We start from the raw sequence: 21,375 nt of genomic DNA on the forward strand, positions 1-21,375 counted from the left end.
CTCGTGTCCAATAACTGCTGTCCGAAAAAAAATATGTTGTTGTTTTATTATTGTGGGATTGACCGGATAATGTAAATCATATTATATCGCAACGATTTGTCATTTTATTTAAAAAATTTATAACCTGTAAACATTTACTATCAACATTTTTCAATAAAAAGCCATTTCAGATAACAATGAGCAACTGCAGTAAAGGGATAGTTTACAGGCCGTCCTAAGAAGCACCACAATAATCGAACTCATAAATTGAACTGTGCTCCGGATTGTACTCCTAATGATGCTTATATAAATAATCATATTCATAGGGAAACTGACACTCCAGAAATCAAGCACTTCATATCTCACTCATTCCACAAACAACAACTCAGTTCAAGTTTTTCTGAAAACGCGCTTGTTCGAGAACTGGTCGACGTGTTGGGAGTTTAACACCGCTGAAACGGCCTCATCCGTCGCTACGGTTATAACTTTTGCCCCATACGATAGTATCCAGTCGTGTGTTAACTCAAGTTCGCGGATAAATAGAATCGCCAGGTCCTCGTGTCCAATAACTGCTGTCCGAAAAAAAATATGTTGTTGTTTTATTATTGTGGGATTGACCGGATAATGTAAATCATATTATATCGCAACGATTTGTAACCTGTAAACATTTACTATCAACATTTTTCAATAAAAAGCCATTTCAGAAAACAATGAGCAACTGCAGTAAAGGGATAGTTTACAGGCCGTCCTAAGAAGCACCACAATAATCGAACTCATAAATTGAACTGTGCTCCGGATTGTACTCCTAATGATGCTTATATAAATAATCATATTCATAGGGAAACTGACACTCCAGAAATCAAGCACTTCATATCTCACTCATTCCACAAACAACAACTCAGTTCAAGTTTTTCTGAAAACGCGCTTGTTCGAGAACTGGTCGACGTGTTGGGAGTTTAACACCGCTGAAACGGCCTCATCCGTCGCTACGGTTATAACTTTTGCCCCATACGATAGTATCCAGTCGTGTGTTAACTCAAGTTCGCGGATAAATAGAATCGCCAGGTCCTCGTGTCCAATAACTGCTGTCCGAAAAAAAATATGTTGTTTTATTATCGTGGGATTGACCGGATAATGTAAATCATATTATATCGCAACGATTTGTAACCTGTAAACATTTACTATCAACATTTTTCAATAAAAAGCCATTTCAGATAACAATGAGCAACTGCAGTAAAGGGATAGTTTACAGGCCGTCCTAAGAAGCACCACAATAATCGAACTCATAAATTGAACTGTGCTCCGGATTGTACTCCTAATGATGCTTATATAAATAATCATATTCATAGGGAAACTGACACTCCAGAAATCAAGCACTTCATATCTCACTCATTCCACAAACAACAACTCAGTTCAAGTTTTTCTGAAAACGCGCTTGTTCGAGAACTGGTCGACGTGTTGGGAGTTTAACACCGCTGAAACGACCTCATCCGTCGCTACGGTTATAACTTTTGCCCGATACGACAGTATCCAGTCGCGTGTTAACTCAAGTTCGCGGTTAAATAGAATCGCCAGGTCATCGTGTCCAATAACTGCTGTCCGATCAGCGGGTACCATATCCCCAAATTTAATGTACTAGCAGTGGCGATCCACAGGGGTCAACGGTGAGGCGGTTTCGGGTTAGTGTATTGGTAAGTCCAGAGGTAGTCCCACATAACCCGGTCCAACTTATCACTCCAGAGCAAGTCTCCGCAACCAGGTATGCGTCATGCATTATACCGCCTGGTTTTAGCCCAGAACAAAAAAAACTAACACAGAAGATAAAATTGCTTAATACAAACACAAAAAAAAAAGTTTATTATGTTGACCCAATTATTATCAACACCAATCAACGCAGGGATTTGGTTAGTTTTCTTTTATTGTCGGAATAATTTCAAAAACAACATTATCAACGGATATTGTAAAATATACTTCCCGTACGTAGTGTTATAAACATGTGCAACTACGTCTTAATAAATGACGTTCGAAATGTCCGAAGCCTATTATATAAATGTTGGCTTATCAGAAGGAGAGCCAAAATATTATCAGTGGTTTAAAAACAAAATTAAAAGCGATATCCAAGTCAGACGTGCACGCGTTCCTTCATCAATAATGTCCACGTTGCTGCTTCTACTTGGTTTCCTTGCTCTCGCTAAGGGTAGTGAATATATGTTGATTGACAAATTAACTATGGATTTCCTGGATCTTGAGAACCATATGTGGAAGCAAATTTTGGGGGGCACTTCACAGGTCAATTATCTCGGTGAAGAAGTTGAATTAATCAGGACCATGATAGAATTCGATAGCAAACTTAAACAGGTCAGTGTAAATTGCTTTAAAACTTATTCTTATAATTTTTCGCTTAAATAGACGCTTATTAGATTAAATTAATAAACAAGGCTGAACAAAAAAAATTTTTCTACAATTTTTCTAACCTATGCAGCCATCAACTATATTGGTCAATGCATATCCCAATGTGCTACAGTTTTACAATTGAAAAGTAACTGGTCAATTGAAAAGTCCAGGCCCTTCCATAGTAAAACACATTTTTTGGCAAAATTAGTTTTTTTTTATTCAACATAATTCCCTTCAAGGGTGATGCACTGATCATAGCGACTCTCGATACCATTTTTGTAGTACGATTTGTCCTTTGCTTCAAAATAGGCCTCAGTTTCGTCGATCACCTCTTCATTCGACGAACATTTCTTCCCAGTGAGTATTCTTTTGAGATCTCAGAAAATGAAGATAGTCGCTGGGAGCCATATCTGGAGAATACGGTGGATGAGGAAACAATTCGAAGCCTAATTCATGGATTTTTGCCATCGCTTTTGACTAACTTGTGACACAGTGCATTGTCTTGGTGAAGAAGCACTTTATTTTTCTTCAAATGCACCCGTTTTTCGGAGATTTCGGCCTTCAAACGGTCCAATACCGCTATGTAATAGTCGCTGTTGATGGTCCTTCCTTTTCCATGATAGTCCATAATCTTGCCAGCATTTTCTGTTGTTGTTTTTTCGACGATTTGGAGCGGGTTCATCGTGTGCAGTCCACTTGGATGAATGTCGATTGTACTTCGGAGTGAAATGATGGAGCCATGTTTTATCCATTGTCACATATGGACGCGAAAACTCGGGTTTATTACACTTGATCATCTTTAAACACTATTCGGAATCATCAACTCGTCATTGTTTTTGGTCAAAAGTGAGCTCGCGCGGCATCCACTTTGCGTAGAGCTTTCTCATACCCAAATATTCGTGAATAATATGATGTACACGTTCAGTTGAAATCTTTAGTGTCTGCTATTTCATTCAGTTTCAATTTACGGTCATTCAATATTATTTTGTGGATTTTTAAATGTTTTCGTCGGTAACAACCTCTTTTGGGCGTCCACTGCGTTCATCAACACGTGAAATTCCTTTTTATTAATTTTTTTCACAATAACACACATAATAAGTTGCCTCACTCAAAATGCTATAATTCACAAACTAATTATCCGACAGCTGTCAAATTTAAACACGAATCTTTTGAAGGTCAGGGCTAACTAAAAAATATATGAATTTAATTCTAGTAGCACCATCTATGTCTCAGGCCGGTGACTTTTCGATTGACCTGTTATCTGTTTACTTTAGATAAAAAATATGTGAAAACTTTGTACAATTACCCCCCAACAGATCCTTACTTGGTTCCAACAGGACCACGTCGGAAAGGCACTCTCTCGAATAAAAAATAATTTTGAAAATCGCTTCACACTACTGACGGAGAAATTGGCGGACATACATTAAAAATATATATATATATATATACAGCCGAACATAAAACCTTTCTCCTTTTTCGAAATCGGTTAAAAATAATTTTTAGAATAATATAGGATATAATATTTCCTGTTGGGTAGATTGTGGAATTTTAAGAGAAAAAATCCCCTGTAATTAATAGAAAACAGACATACATACATATATTCAGGTCTGCTTTTCTTTTCAGATACCGAATAACATCATGGAATATTTACTACCAATTAGACATATAGATTCGGTTTTGAAGCTCTATCCAAAGCTAATATACATCGACCGTTTATATCAGAAATTTCGCAAATTCCTGAACAGTAGAAAACAACTGATTTGGCCCGATGAACATTCAGTTACAAGCTTCATACATAACCAGGAAATGATGCAGGACATCCACATTCACATTTACAGGGGTGCTAATTTTACAACTAATAATGAACAATATCTTATAGGCAACTTGGTCGAGGAGATATTGCAGGTAATGAAAATTGATGATGTTCTTAATAGAATAGACGTTCAAAAAATAGTGTCGGTATGTTTATGATTATTTTACAGAAAATATATTATATTAGGTGTACAAATATGTACCAGATGGGCTGAAAAGCTTCCCGGGCCTTTTTTTGTTAAAAATTGGCTTTATTCATCAACATAATCTCCATCAAGAGCCACACAATCATTCGAGCGACGATTAACATTTCACTTTTGTAGAACGATATTTCTTTTCCCTCAAAATAGGCTTGTCGATCACATGACGATCGTTTCGATTCCGGAGTGAAGTGATGGATCCATGTTTCATCCAAATCCATTGTCACATATCAATGCAAAAATTCCGGCTTGTTACGTTTACACATGGCGAAACACTGCTCAAAATCATCAACACATTCTTGTTTTTGGACAACAGTAAGCAAACACGGTACCGACTTTGAACAGAGCTTTCTCATAATCAAATTATCATGCAATATGAAAGACGTTAAACGTTATTTTGATATCTATACGATGTTAGCTAGCTCAATCCTTTCACTTTTCGGTCATTCAAACCGATTTTGTGATTTTTTTTATATTTTCTGACGGTTGCCACTTCATTTGGACGTCCACTGCATTCTGAATCATCGGTGTCTCTAGGATAACATTTGAAGTCAGCAAACCAACGTTTTATTGTTGTTTCAGATAACTGCTAACTGCTAGAGCTCTTATAACACAAGCCATTGGTTCACTTAAACGGTATTTTTTTCCATCAAGAAGCAATGTAAAATTAAAACACGAAATTGTTTTTGATCCATTGTTTTGAAAATAACAAATGTAGAGTCATTCTTAACACAATAACTCACAAACTTATGAGTAGAATATCATGAAATTTTAACACCTTTCTTTTGAAGATTAGTATAAACTGAAAAAGCGGTGAATATAATAAAGATATCGCCATCTATGTGTTAGGTTAGAGACTGTTATATTTTATATATATTATATGATATATTATAAACTATTTTAAGTGAATATTTACGGGAAAACCAGGATGAAAGTATTCACAGGGCACACGGAATTCAACCAAATCAGCTAGAGAGATCACCTGAAGTTGAAATTGATCGGTCAAATTTTAGGTTTCGGTCAAGCAGTTTTTATTCAGAACTGTAGTTACAGAAGTAAAAACGCGATCAAATATTGCAATTAGCGAAATTCATATATAACGCTTACAGTATAAGGAAATATTGTATCAAACCTTTTTCTAGCTTCAACGTGGCAAAAAAACCGTAAAAAATTATTTGCACACTCAATACATCGTTTGAACATACAAGTTTTTCTCTATCTCTTTTCGTATTCTGATGCTAATAGAAAGTTACCATGTTATTTTATATCAAACAGCTAAATGTAAATTCCGAGAAATTATGAACAATTAATATAGTATTCAAATATAGTCCTTTCAATATAATGGTGAACTCATCTACATTTATGTAGAAACAAAAACTTGGATTGATGCCTAGTTTCCGGACACTGCCCCAGAAAAATCAACCATCAAGGATTGGTATGTGAAGTTTAGACGTGGTGAAATGAGCACCGAAGACGGCGAACGCAGTTGAGGTCTAAAAGAGGTTGTTCCCGACGAAAACATATTAAAAAAATCCACAAAATGACTTTTAATGACCGTAAATTGAAATTGAATAAAATAGCAGACACTCTAAGGATATCAACTGAACATGTTCATCATATCATTCACGAATATTTGGGTATGAGAAAGCTTTGTGCAAAGTGGGTGCCGCGCGAGCTCACTTTTGACCAATAACAAGGACGATTTGATGATTCGGAGCAGTGTTTGAAGATGATCAAGCGTAATAAATCCGAGTTTTTGCGTTGATATGTGACAACGGATGAAACATGGCTTCATCATTTTACTCCGAAGTCATCCGAGTGCACTGCACACGATGAAAGATCCAAAGCGTGGGAAAACGCAACAGTCGGCTGACAAGATTATGGCGTCTATATTTTGGGATGCGCATGGAATAATTTTCATTGACTACCTTGAAAAAGGAAGGACCATCAAAAGCGACTATTACATAGCATTATTGGACTGTTTGAAGGACGAAATCGTCCAAAACGGCCGCTTTTGAAAAAAAAAAAAAGAAAGTGCTGTTTCACCAAGACAATGCACCGTGTCACAAGTCAGTGAAAACGATGACAAAAATCCATGAATTGGGCTTCGAATTGTTTGCTCGTCCACCGTATTCTCCAGATCTGGCCCCCAGCGACTATTTCCTGTTCTCAGATCTCAAAAGATGTGATGGGCCGAAAGTGAGGCCTATTTTGAAGCAAAGGACAAATCGTACTACAAAAATGGTATCGAAAAGTTGGAGGGTCGCTATAATCAGTGTATCACCCTTGAAGGGAATTATGTTGAGTAAAAAATTTACCAAAAAATGCCATGTATATTCCTGAGCTCTAATAGATCCAAAAATATCTTGGTTAAGTAGTCTTAATCCAATATATTTATTCGGATAATTACAGTTTTTATTTTCTTTATTGCAATGAGGGGTTCTTATAATAAATGTGTTCTTATTTGGGCAATAATCAATAATTGATCCAAGAATAAAAGTATATCGCCTCTTGCATAGCTTCTTTAGAGAGGGGATTAATTTATAAAATTAAAACATAAATATTTTACATTCTATATGATTATTAATATGAATAAACTTACTCCAACTTACAACATAATATACTGTAACGATCATAGATGCGTTTAATATTTAATCTAGTCAGTTTGGAATTTTTACTGTGTGCATCCAGGTACACAACATTTCCTAAATCGAGAATTCACTTTACTTGTAATGAACTAATAACCTAATCTTCAAACGTTATAAAAATCTGCACTATTCCTTACGTCAGACTTACTCAAAATGGCTCCGGAAACAAATAAACAATAAACGCACCATAGAAACGAAGCGAGCCAATCAGATCCCGTCGCGGCTCTTTGCATAGCAATTAAAGCAAGTAATAAGTTAAAAGTAGCGACATCTAAATGTTGGACGTTGCGAAAGATATCCCAAAGTTTCCTATAAAGTTAAATCTTTATTTCTACATGTTATAACATTGTATACGTATAGCTAGTCAAGTATGTTTTAAAAACTGGAAAGTAATTACCGACACTCTTGGTACACTTTGAAAGTTAAAAGTTAAAACCCGACATTATTTTTTGAACGGATTAACATAATTTTAAACGTCACGACCCGTAGATTGAATTGCTTAAATATAACGGTAGTGAATACCGAAAGGTTTATAAGAGGGAATATTTCCAATCTCCTCAACTGATGCTTTACAATGTTTACAACATTATCGCTCTGAGGAATTTGAAAACCTACATAATGATGGAGTATGCGTATTTAATAAAACAAATCGAAAGTAAAACAGGTTCGTAAATATATTATTAATGTTATTATTGCATTGACAAGAAGCATCAGGTATCACTGCATCACTGAAGACTCACAAAATCATCGTATGATGAGAGTTACATTCTAGATATGTCTTACTTTCTAAAAAAATAAACTTGATGGCATTCTAACTCTCCAGATAGATGTAAAGTTTTTAGTATTAGGTTCCAAGCTTTAGTTTAATTATTCTATTAGGTGCTTACATTTATTCCGATCATTTTATCAATTCAAAAAAGCTTTTATTTTATTAACTTATTGGCAAAGTTTATTTATCACTACATAGTATAAAACAAAGTCGCCTTTTCTGTCCCTATATCCCTATGTGCGCTTAAATCTTTAAAACTACGCAACGGATTTTGATGCGGTTTTTTTCAATAGATAGAGTGATTCAAGAGGAAGGTTTATATGTATAATACATGCATAATATACTAAGGCAACATTGCTAATTTTAGAGGTTTCTAACGTGATGTCGTAAATTAACCTATTTTTTTAGGCTTATTTAGCAATTAGCAAAAACGCTGCCTAACCCTACGAGTTAGATCAAATTAATGTACTACAGTATTGTACACCATAAAAAGGTCTACAAAAAAGTCCGCGATGGTATATGTTTATCTTTTAGGGATAACCCACATTAACCATTTTTATTGTTTACTTTTTACGTGAGAAAATGGCTTATTTACGAAGCTATTTTAAGCAATACGGCATTAATCCTTATCGAATTAAGTACCTTAAATACAGTGTGCAATTAATATAGATCAATATGGTTCCTTACAGCATGTAAATTAAACAAATATTTTCGGAGATATTACAAATTTAAAATTTGCGTTTAAAAATGTGTAATGTAATAAAAATTGTATGAATTTAGATATTCCAAAGATAGCAGGAAATCTTCATAGTAAGTATAGGGGAAGAGGAATTGTTTTACTCCAAATTTAATGCGTACAGGCCAAGGGCAGTAATGAATGAACCAAAAATACTGGATCGATTTTAATCATGTTTTCATTGAGTGACATAGGCATATATATTTTATGCCCGTGCAAAGTCGGAGCGGGCCGCTATGTTTTTATATACAACGTTCATATTTTTTCTGTAGTGTATTTAATTTAGTATCAGCATTGCACCCGTGCGAAGCCGGGGCGGGTCGCTAGTTCAGTATATAAATTGCACGTTGAAAGAACAGTAGATCTGGACCAAAAGGAGTTTTCAAGTATATTTCACAATATGCAGCAGATTATTTTAGTCTTTGTTACTAATATTAAAACAATACTAGTAGTATCGGATTCTATAAGTTCCCTAGAGAGTTTAAGAACGGCAAGGACAGTCCACCCTCTGGTCACATACATCAGAGAGATACAAAGTTACAATTTAGGGGTGTAAGAATAACATACCTCTGGGCCCCCTCCCATAAAGGAATATCTGGAAATGAAAGAGCCGACCATCTGGCAAGTAGGGAAGAGGAGTCGATCAAGTTAAACGAACTGTTCAGCAAAAAAATATGCCAAAGTCTATATGAAGGGCCTAAATAGGCAATTGACCCAATTAGAATGGGACCTTCTCATAAAAAACAATGAATTATGGGAAGTCAAGAGGATCTTTTATCAATCTATAGACCATAATAACATCAGTAGACACAAGTCAAACGTCCTCGCACCACTGCGAATGGGGCACCAGACTGACAGAAAGGACAGAGCCCGCCCTTATATGATTGGTGCCAGATTCAACTTAGCGTTAGACACATCCTACTGCACTGCAAAAATATGATAATTTGAGGAGACAACTTGAGATGCCGACAACATTGGAACAATTGGTCCAAACTGAGCAACTGAATCTGCTAAATGACTATCTAAAGACCATAGACCTATCTTAACACTTGTAACATACATTTATTATTTTGTAAATGAAAAATTTTATTGTATATATTCTACTGTTTTTAATCTACTGTGTAGTATTTTAAGCTGTTATTAAAACACCTGGATAAAACTTCTTGTCGATGTTGATAATTCTCACTGCCAATGACGATTACGGTCAGTTTTTTTCAGCTGAAGCAGTTTCTATATATACTCAGTTCTCGTTTTATCATCATTTTCTATTAAAAATTAATCTTAGTCGATATTTTCCTTCAATTTGAAAACCTTTTCAAATCATCAAAGCGGTCTCTGGCAGCGTTAAATTTAAGTTCCTTAATTTATTGTTTATTACCGACGGTATATGTTCATCGTTAACTAAGCTTCTAACAGCACTTGGTGACATTCAGAAGGAGTTTCTCTTAATTACACGCGAGAAGAGTTTTAGTGATGATGCAGTATATAAGTACCTGATAATTAATTCACAAGAACAATCTGAACAAGAACGTTTTATTTAGAGCCGCACTATTCCTTACGTCAGGCTTACTCAAAATGTTTTAGCTTTTGAGTTAGAACTTTTTTAGTCAATCTGCCTCAATGGAGGCAGATCGACAGTCCCAGTCGTAACCCAGGGTCTTTGTCGCTCGCAAAACAACCATACCCCGAACCTGAAGCGAAGACCATTTGGTTCTAGCTGGTCAACCTAGTAAACAAAAAAAAAAAAATGTTTGCTAAAGTTCAGCCTTTTTTCTTATAGTGTTGATTTTTTTTAGTGAAATGTGTTTTTCATCGTCTTCCTCTGAAAGCAGCTTTATTCCACTGAGGGTGTTCTGAAGGGATGTTATGTCTTGACTATACAATGTATCAAAACTTAAATCAACAAAGCTCTCATAATTCCTAACATTTAACTTTTTAAAGAATATAACTTCTTCAAGATTTCAATCTTTGGATCAATATGTGATTTTATGGATTGATATCTTATCACCGTAGTGCAACTTTACCACTACTACTCATTAAATTTTGATCAACCACAAAAAAAACACAAGTCAGTTCTGTACAAAATTTCATCATTTTTGATAATACGTATAATAAAACACAACTGCATGTTGTAGGAAACTATTTCAATCTGGCTATTGAAAATCGCAAGAAATTTGAAGCTCGACATAAAAAAATGTTGAATATCGTTAGAAAGAGAATGGCAAGCAGTTCACCTCAATCGTGGAGAAATGATCCAGATAAACACTTGAAAGGTATGTACAATATCATTTAAAAACTTTTTTTATAACCGTCATCATTATAATTTATTAAAATGCTCTTTTTTCATGTGTAAGCGTTATCATTAAGATCTTTCTTAATGTTTTTGATTTCAGAGTTCTCTCCGTATATTAATGTGACTATTTCTGATATATGATTTTAATTTCTTTACTTATTTATTCATTCAGTGTGTAATAGTACACATTTTGCATACATATTTATTACTAGTAACGGTAGTCATTTATTTTCCATTCGGATCTTTCTTTGTAAATGTCTGGAAACAGTTGATTCATCAACTTCCAGCTATCTGAAAGATTTTTGAGGGTCTGAGCTATGTTTTCATTATAAGTCTTGCAAATATGAACATTTTAGGTCATCCAGGCCGTGCATTGACAGTGACGTGAATATCAACACTTTTAAATCATTGAAACCTGAAATTGTATCACTATAAGTTTCTACAAGTGTTTGTTGAGTTTCGGCAGCAGGTTCTTCAAATAAATATATTGATATAGTAACCGATTAATATATTGACATTCAAATTTTAAGATATAAGGAATAGGTGGATGATGTGACTTAAAACTCCAGAACAGCTCGAGGAAGCCGTACTCAAGCTAACTCGTGATATTCAGTCTGCTCACGAATGTGCCACAGTCGAAATTTCATCACAACCCCAACCGTGGAGAAACAACCTTCCCTTCTTCTCTTAAACGTACAATTCGCATCAAAAATGGTCTATGGAGATTAGATCGATTCACTCTTGATGCTGCAGACAAAAGGGAGGCGAACAGAGCATGCAAGGGGGTAAGGATGGCCGTCTCGACCTGGTGAGCGATGAAATGGAACTCACTTCTCGCGGACCAAAGACCGGACCCTTTCTTCTGGCGTGTCTCCAAATGCCTCGTGGGGAAGATGCACAATATCATCTCTCCATGAAGTCAGCGGTTATAGAAAAATTCGCAGTCACTGACCAAGAAAAAGTCGAGCTTCTCGCAGAGACTTACGAGGCTCAGATGAAATGCCTCCCACTCGCAGAGAACACTAAAGCTAAAGACAATGACACTGTTATAAACGAATCCAACTCCATCAAAAGACCAGTAAACCCAGCCTTTCTTCTCGACCATTTTGTGTCTCCAAATTCTCTACAGACTATGATCGATAAATTTCAAACCAAAATATCTCCAGGTTTCGACGAAACGTCGATTACCCAGTTAAAAAAGCTCCCGCATAAGCAGGATCCCGAAACTGGTAAACATCATTAACTCCATCATGAGGCTGCAACATTTCCCGGCGTCTTGGAAACACACACATATAGCGATTATTCCCAAGGAAGGAGCAAAATCATCTCCATCCGACTACAGGCCCATCAGTTTTCTCAGAACCATTTCGAAGTTTGCCGGGGAGACTCTTTCATAAAAGAAAACAACATCATTCCTGATGAACAATTCGGCTTTCGCGCTCACCACTCATCCGTCCACCAGACTACCCGTCTGGCCGCACACATCCATCACGCTCTTGACTAACGTAAAAAGCTTGGAGCAGTCCTTCTGGATCTAACCAAAGCCTTCGACAAGGTCTGGCAGGACAGTTTGATCGCAAAATGCGTGTGGTTAAGCCTCCCAGAAGACCTAACCGCTCTCAGCAAGTCCTATCTATCGAACAGATTTCTCCAGGTCAAGATCAGGAAAACACTTTCCAGTCGAAAACAAATCGAAGCTGGTGTACCCCAAGGTTCCCCACTGGCCTCAGCCTTATTTAACCTCCTCATTTCAGGTCTGCTGAAAAAGTGTACATTTACGTCGCGTTTTACGCTGACGACACTGCTTTCTTCACGGCCGCCAGGTTCGAAGTTACAATTCATGAACGTTTACAGAAGCAGCTTGATCATGCGGTCAAGTGGTTCAAATTCTGGAGGTTGCAAGTCAACCCCCTGAAAACCCAAGCTATCATTTTCCATAAGAAGCGTTACGCACTGCGCGTCTCGCAACTTAACCTGCTATCTTCTCTGATCTGACCTTCTAGCAGAATTCCCATCTCCATCAAATGCTTATTTTACAAGATGTTAATTCGGTCCGTACTTCTCTACGGATCTAATGTTTACTTCAAGTTTGTTACAGACAACCAGGTGAAACGATTTCAAGTTTTCCAAAATAAGCTCCTCGAGGAGAATCATAAACGCTCCATGGTTGTTTTAGGCCAGAACAAAAAAAAAGATGATATGACCTTTTCACTGTAATATTCATAAAAAGTTATCGAAAATATTTAAGTTAACTCATCATTGATCTGGACATTTAAATGTTTTCAAACAAAACATTTAGATTACTTTGCCACACAATTAATAACTTTGTTGTTTCTGATGAAAAATAGGAAAAACGTACGATGAATTTACGAGGCTACTTCAGGGTCATGTGGAAAATATAGAGAATATGGACAAACTGGAAAAATGTTCAAAAAACTGTTCAGATTATAGGAAAACCTCCCATTATAGATGCCAACAACAACAACAAGGAGAGTACTGTAAGTTGCCAGAATGTGCCGGAAATATTATTCAGTGTCATTTCGTTGAAAGTGAGATGGATATATGCTCAGAGGTAAGAACTGATTTTTCAGCAATACGAGGGTTGCTATATATATTTTGAGCTCTAGCAATTTTAGGTACTGTTTATAGTTTCCAATTGGAAGTTTATAATATTATAAGACCTTTATAACTAACGTTGGAAACTATCGACTGAAAATAGCAATTAATATTTCATTAAAATATACGCTTCGACTATTTTCTATTCGTGACAACAGACGGAAATGTATGGACGGAGATAATTGGATAATGGAGACAGATGAGTTAATTTTAAATAATTTTAAATTGATAAGTGGCAATGTGCCAAGATAACATAAATGCAGTCGAAATTATTTTTCTAATTATTTTGAATCCATTTCTTTCTACTTCCACTATAATAATCTTGAAAAATAGAGTTTAAAAATGCTACTAAAATAATATACAATATATTGTTATCTACAATAATACTACAAACAAAACATAAAACTATGTATACTACATTATATAATTCTATATATACAACTATATATGCTATTCCGGATGAGGTATCTTCAAAACATGATTTTTGAACGCTTCAATAGCTTCTTCGGGCGATGAAAATCGTTGACTACGCAGTTTATTCTTCACGGATGGGATAAAAAGAAGTCATTGTCATTCAATTCGATGCTTTGGTGCTCAAATAGTCTTGTGTGTGCCGATGTGTGGGAGCTCGCATTGTCATGATGAAGAACAATCCGGCCTCTCTTGTTCGTATTCTTTATTTCACTAAAGACTTTTGGCAAAAAAATGGTTGTGTACTAATCAGAATGTACTGTTCTACGATCCTCTAGAGGATCACTGTTGCAATATGACCAGTTTTCCCGAAGAAACAGGCCACCATTTTCTTTGAAGTGCTTCGTGCGCGCACAACTTTTATTGGATTTGGTTCATCTTGGAACACCCATACAGTCGACTGCTGCTTACTGTCGGGTTCATACGAATATATCCATGATTCATCACCTGTCACGATTTTATAAACGTCTTTCGAAGCACCGCGGTTAAATATCTTAAGCATTTCTTTGCACCAATCGACACGAGCCTTTTATTGATCGATTGTCAAATTGTGTGAGATCTAACGCAAACATAACTTTCGCACAGCTAAGTGTTCATGTAAAATCGCATATATGTTGGTGAAACTAATGCTTAGGGATGCTTCAATCTTACAATAGGTGATGATCTTGCTTAATCGTTTCGTACACAGCATCGATGTTTTCTAGCACAACAGCCGATTTTGGATGATCTTCACGAAACGCGTCGGACAGCGAACTACGACCACGATTGAATTCACTAAACCAACGATACACGGTAGTTTTTAATGGAGCTTCATCGCCAAAAGTCAAATTACGTTGATTGATGCATTCTTGTTGTGATAATCCACGTCGAAAATCGTAAAAAATGATCGCACGAAAATGTTGACGATTCAGTTCCATTTTTGCCGAGACGAAACTAAATATAAAATAAACAAATAGCGTCCGTGTGACAAAATGTTTTGAGTACGTATATCGTCAAAAATGTCAAACTTTACAATAAACCGTCAGATGGACTCACATGACAACAGTGTTGTCAATTCCCGAAATATAAATAGTGACCCTCGTATAAATAGTGATGATCCAAATTAACCGCCGTTTCAGACAACGCAAAATAGGAGATACGAATTTATCCGATACAGTAGTGGTAAATTCTTCGGGAAAGCTACAAGTTGCCAAAAGAAACGTATCAAGGAATGGACGAAATGGCATAGATCTGATAATAGCTTAGATGACTGGATTGCCCAGACTTGCTCCTACTGTATGTGCCTCTGCGATGATCCCAACATCCTGTCGGACCGCTTCATCAACTTGAGGCCAGTATTATCCGATGTCAAAGCCAACAAGTACGATATCGATGACGAAGAACATCCAAGAACCTGATCGTGCCTTTCGCGTTTTTTAGGATTATAACGGGAATCAAATTCGTCAAGGCTCAACGAGTGCTGCACATGCAAATTCAAGAAGGACAATTGCTTCCCGGAGGTCATGTTAATCAATCGACACTTGACTGGGTATCTCTCGACAGCTATAACATCACCGATGTGGGAGTGTACAAAGACAAGGACTTCTATATCATGTCATACGAAAATAGATCGATGGCCTTGGACAATATTAAGGCCCCCGCGCCGAACTATATTGTTACAGGTAGAGTCTTGGTCTAGAAAAAGCCACTGTTGTAGTCTCCCAACTTTCGGGTGTCGGCCATTCAGAAAAATACCGATATATCGTTTTCGAGAAATACATATATATATAAATACAATAATATCGATATTTTTTCGGTATCCCTGCCCCAACTAACTCAAATAATTAATAACTATTTTTTAGGTGTTCAATTTGTAGTGGAGAACGATATGGTCCGACTTTCTGTGATTTTCAACCGGATTGACTGGATCAGTGGTCATGTACTAAAGAATCCTATCCCAGTCAAGTCTACTCACCATGGAAAATATTTGTAATATATTATTATGTGGAATTCGCGACCGTGAATTAATTTTGATCGATTTTTTCTATTACATTTTTAATTACATCTTATATTAGATTTGTCTAGTACAATCTGTATTTACAATTTAATTTGCTCTGCTGTGGTTTTCAACCTCATTGAACCTTATTTCATGTCTTAAGGCGAAATATTGGATTACTTCGAGGTCGTAATGCCGCTCTTCGTCAGTTTCGCAGAGATTTTAGAATTTCGTTTTGGCTGCGTTGGATTACTAATTATTTTAGTATTTTAGTAGAACCCCATATTTGCGGTCCATAGGTCCAAATTGACTTTATGATTGACTGATAAACCAATATCTTTGATTTTAAGTAAGTTAAGAGTAGATTGCAACTAACCAATACAGTTTCTTGACTTTGAGTCTAATGTGCTCTGCTTTTGCCTAATATGATATATATCCAATTTAACTTACCAACTAATTCTACTTGAGGAATCGGGCATCCGTCAAGTGATTCATTACAATTAGGGTTTGTTATTTCACCGCAATACAAAATTAAAACGGACTGATTTGGATTTGAAAAGTACAGCACTGTGACCATTTTATACTTCTCCTTGTAGTCGATATAGATCACACCTTGTGAATCCCAGAAAACGGTAGCCATCACATTTCTACCCAATAGGACAGTTATCGCTTTCTTCGAAGCATGTTCGCCTGTTTCAACTGTTCCTTGGTCTGTGTACCAGTGGGCCCACGGTCACGAAACGACGCAGAAATTTCTTCGGGTTACGTTTAAAAAACGCCAAACACTACTTTGAAGTGGTTTCATGATTGCACTTGTCCGGAGTGAGCAAATGCGGCATCCATATCGCCGACAGCTTTCTCATGCCCAAAATTTTATCCAAGATATAACTCACACGATCTTTTGAGATGCATACTGTCTCCGCCATCTCGTGTACCTTGAATCCTTTTTTGTACCTTGTTTGTGTACCTTTTTTCGGACGTAATACTTGGGCGTGGCTCAAAAATCGACGTAGGATTACGTTGAAACCGTTACATCAATTTTTGAGGGTTGCCATCGAAGGAAAAGTGTCACCGTATGCAGCATCCAAGCTTTCTTTTTTCGATCCAAAAACAAGAATCGAATTACCCACCGATATTGCTCATTTTGCATTTTTCTAAAATCCGTGAACACGCACGTTTCCACACGCGGTCACAGGTTTATACGATAGTACATTTCTACTGCAATAGTGGCACCATGGGGCGATGAGGCTAAGTACTTATCGGACCGCCCTCGTATAGTAACAGGTCAATCGAAAAGTCACCGGCCTATCGTAGTAAAACATATTTTTTTGGGAAAATTATTTATTTTTTATTCAACATAATTTCCTTCAAGGGTGATACACTGATTATAGTGACCCTCCAACTTTTCGATACCATTTTTGTGGAACGATTTGTCCTTTGCTTCAAAATAGGCCTCAGTTTCGACGATCACCTCTTCATTCGACGGAAATTCCTTCCCAGCAAGCATTCTTTTGAGATCTGAGAGCCGGAAATAGCCGCTGGGTGGCCAGATCTGGAGAATAAGTTGGATGACGAAGCAACTAGAAACCCAATTAAGGGATTTTTTGCCATCGTTTTCACTGACTTGTGACACTGTACATTGTCTTGGTGAAGTAGCACATTTTTCTTCACGAATTGTTTTGACGAATGTGAACGAATTGTGAACATTGCGGACGAATAGTCGCTGTTGATGGTGCTTCCTTTTTCAAGAATCGATCGATCAAGTCGTCGTTGTTTTCAGTCAAAAGTGAATTCGCGCGGCACCCACTTTGCACAGCGCTTTCCCATACCCAAATATTCGTGAATGATAGGATGTACACGTTCAGTTGATATCTTTAGAGTGTCTGCTGTTTCATTCAATTTCAATTTACAGTCATTCAAAATCATTTTGTGGATTTTTTAAATGTTTTCGTAGGCAACAATCTCTTTTGGGAGACTACTGCATCCACCGTCTTAGGTGCTCATTTCACCACGTCTAAATTTAGCATACCAATCCTTGATGGTTGATTTTCCTGGGGCAGTGTCCGGAAACTCGGCATCAAGCCAAGTTTTTACTTCAACTGTATTTTTCCCTTCAAAAAACAACATTTTATCAACACGCGACATTCCTTTTCATCCATTTTTTTTTCACAATAACAAAAGCTGCTTCACTCAAAATGCCATAATTCACAAACTAATGATACGACAGCTGTCAAATTTACACACGCATCTCTTGAGAGTTATGGCTAACTAAAAAAACACATGGATTTAATTCTAGTAGCGCCATCTATGTGTCAGGCCGGCGACTTTCCAATTGACCTGTTAGTCATTAACATGGCGAAGAAGCTTTTGTTCATGACCCCGGGCAAGTTCTTAACGGCCTGGATCTAGTATTCATTTTCATATCTCTACGGAAATCACATTTTCTGAAGTACCACGGTACTTCCACCACCACCATCAACAGCACTTTTCAATACTTTATTTATCAAATCGCTAAATTAACATATGTCCAGGGACTAGTCTTCTTGGTACAACTTTATCTCCGCACATATCATACGATCAGTACTTATTATATGTCCATATATGTATATTAATTTACAAATTAATTAATTAATACTTTTCTGTTCATCTTTAAGGGGAATATGACAAAATGAACTCATTGTGGACAAATAAACAAAAAAAAATGTTAAAAGTCTATCAAAGTGTATATGATATATGATGATAACGAAAACAATAATTATATTTTGACAGAATCGGTAAAGGATGTAGCTCCTAATGATGGCAACCATCAATAGGTGGCGCCCATAGTATCTATTTCATTTTATCATTAATCATATTATCTTGAAAATCCTCAAAATTCATTCGCACTCTATGCAGAATAAATATTTTGGCTATAAATTAGTTTTAAAGAATTTTTTAATGTGAAGCTTTATTGTGACAAATCGATTTCAAATTATTCTCCATCGATAGCAGCTACTTTTTCCCATATTCAAGAAAATTTGCGTTTTCTATGTCGAAAGAACAATGTGCCCTTTGAGGCTATCTACAAATCGGTCATTTTTTGGGATCATCAGAAGGAACAAGGTCTGGAGAATACGGCGGCTGGGGTAGCACTTTCCATTTTTATGTTTCCAAGTTTTCATCAGATAAGCAACATGTGATCATGGGTTGTCATGCTGAAGAATAACATTGTTGTGTCTTTGTTAGTATTCTGATGGTTTTTAGCACAGTGCTTGACAAATATATCATTTGTAGTCAATAGCATTCCCATTAACAGTTTTATCAGCTAATAGTATAGCACACTAAGCCGATCCCACCAAATAGAGAGTATTAGCTTGGAGCAATGAATATCTGACTTTGCCACTGCTGTTGATGCGTGATATGTTTCGCTTTAGATTATCGTAGAGGATCCACTTCTCATTAACATTCACCAGTATGATGCAAAAGCCTTTCCTATTTCATCTCTGAAGTAGCATTTCACGTTTTTCAATGTTTCTTGGCTTAAATTTGAACGACATAAAATATCCAAGCTTTCGAATCGTTCTCATGTTCTTCGAGCGATTAGAACGCTACGATTTATTTTGATATTCCCAAGAATTCTGCATAACCTTCTTTCGTTTTACACCGGTCATCATCGAGTAATACGTTCGAATCATCGTCTTTAATTTTTAAAGGCTGTCCAGAATGTTCAGTCGCCTTTTTCTTCAAATTGACGTAAAAAAAGTAAAACTTGCCGCAAATGCGATTTACTCGATACAAACTCAGACATTTCAACGCACCGAAAACATTTCTAAACACCTCGATGAAATGTCACATACTGAAAAGTGCAGCCAGTATTCGTGCGGTTTCGACATGAAGTTAGTTACAAATGTACCCGATTCGATTTAATAGACAGTAACACCATCTGTTGAAAATCCTTTAAAATTAATTCACAATTCTAATAAACGTAATTAAAATTTTCAATTTTCAGACGAGAAATCGAGCTTCACAAAAACGTGGATGTGCCAACGTTGGGACCAAAATCGGACTTGAAGGGCGCTGATAATTCATTTATTAAATTTACTCATACAGGATTTGAAGCCGATGCCGCCCAAACTACCGTGCCGTTCATAGACATTCAACCTGTGTACACAGTACCGGCGGTACCATTGAAGTCGATCGGAATTCGATATAAGCAAAATAATCCCTACGGCGGGTTCATAACGCCAATCATCCAGACCTATGACTACAGCGCGTTGTTACCGATAAAATTTCCCAGTTTTGATATTAAAAAAGATAAATTAATGTCAAGAATTATAAATTAAATTAACGCTTTGGTAAACTATTGTTAAATATAAATCATTGTATCGTCTACTCGCGTTTTTTTTCTTACTAACTCTACTAACAGACGTCGCTAGGCTTAACTATCTTGTAGCAACCGTTACAACCCTTTAGGCCACCCCTTTTACATATATATTAAGTTCAAAGGTTGGCAACTGTGGTGAATTGGTCCCATACGGTTTCCAGCTCTAAAAGATCACTTTCTCTTTTCTCTTTTCCTTACTCCTTGAATAGCGCTTTCGTACTTCCTTTACTTCACCTAATATCCTGTCCATGTCGTCGAAAACATGTAATATTTAACACATGAAATAAACACGTTTTAAACTATAAACAGGATCCAGGTGCTCGGCACGTTCATGGAAGAATAGCGCCAGGAACCCATCACCATCACATGGTCGACGTTATCCCACGAGACCACAGAAGCCCATTATGCATGACATCAACGCATAACCACCCTTGCACCACAAAACGCGACAGGTAAGGCCACACACCACACTTATAGGTACCCTAAAACAAATCGGAACGTCGCAAGACGAACTAAGCCCTGCTACTCCTTCGATAGCAGCTGATCTAGAAAAACTCCTGACTATGGTTGGATCCCTATCTCATAAGCAGACCCTGGGCGCTTTATTGCGTGATTGCGGGCGTACTCAGGAACCTGCACCACATGGAGGTACACTCCACGTCAGTTCCACTAGGAGGGTAGTGATGTAGCGACCGCTACACACCTTTAGACCACCACTATTACATCTACATTAAGTTCAAAAGTTGGCAACGTTGATGGATTGGTATCATGCGGTTCCCGGCTATAAAAGACCATCACGACGACGTCTCTCTCTCTTCTCTCTAGCCTCTTTTCTTTACCTAACCTAATATATCACTTAAGATCGAAATAAACAAATTATTATTCAGCCGATAAACAATAGCGTCGATAGTTATCATTGAGTATATATAAAGGTTTTACTTAAATAGGCAAAACCGAGGAAAAGTTTTGCGTGGTCCAACCAATGATGGCTATGAGACCACTTTTTCGATTGTAGGGAAGTTCAAATGAACCGAATTTCCCTACAAAGACATTTGATTGGCTAATTTCTCTAACTTGATTCTTTGTTTCTATGGTTTGTTTATGACGTCATTTTTGTGT

At 36.8% G+C, this 21,375-nt stretch overlaps 2 protein-coding genes across 4 annotated transcripts in view; one reads left to right on the forward strand and one right to left on the reverse strand.

Annotated features, from left to right (window-relative positions):
- Positions 1–21,375, reverse strand: part of Ubr3 (Ubr3 ubiquitin ligase) — a 209,657-nt gene that overhangs the window by 75,886 nt on the left and 112,396 nt on the right. The gene's annotated exons all lie outside the window — the stretch shown is intronic.
- LOC143202470 (uncharacterized) lies at positions 1,605–20,262 on the forward strand. Of its 2 annotated transcripts, none has more exons than XM_076414043.1 (9): positions 1,605–1,670; positions 3,997–4,278; positions 7,523–7,697; positions 10,674–10,811; positions 13,180–13,403; positions 15,037–15,278; positions 15,338–15,579; positions 15,760–15,886; positions 19,882–20,262. In XM_076414043.1, exons 2-9 carry the CDS (start codon positions 4,012–4,014, stop codon positions 20,213–20,215), a joined length of 1,749 nt encoding a protein of 582 aa, XP_076270158.1. In that variant the 5' UTR covers positions 1,605–1,670; positions 3,997–4,011; the 3' UTR covers positions 20,216–20,262. The 2 variants fall into 2 exon arrangements, with proteins under 2 accessions (XP_076270158.1, XP_076270150.1); XM_076414035.1 differs by lacking the exon at positions 1,605–1,670 and adding an exon at positions 2,028–2,337.

This window comes from Rhynchophorus ferrugineus, unplaced genomic scaffold (genome assembly GCF_030347505.1).
Source record: "Rhynchophorus ferrugineus isolate W39M unplaced genomic scaffold, kcgeb_rfMv2 rfM1, whole genome shotgun sequence".
NCBI lineage: Eukaryota > Metazoa > Arthropoda > Insecta > Coleoptera > Curculionidae > Rhynchophorus > Rhynchophorus ferrugineus.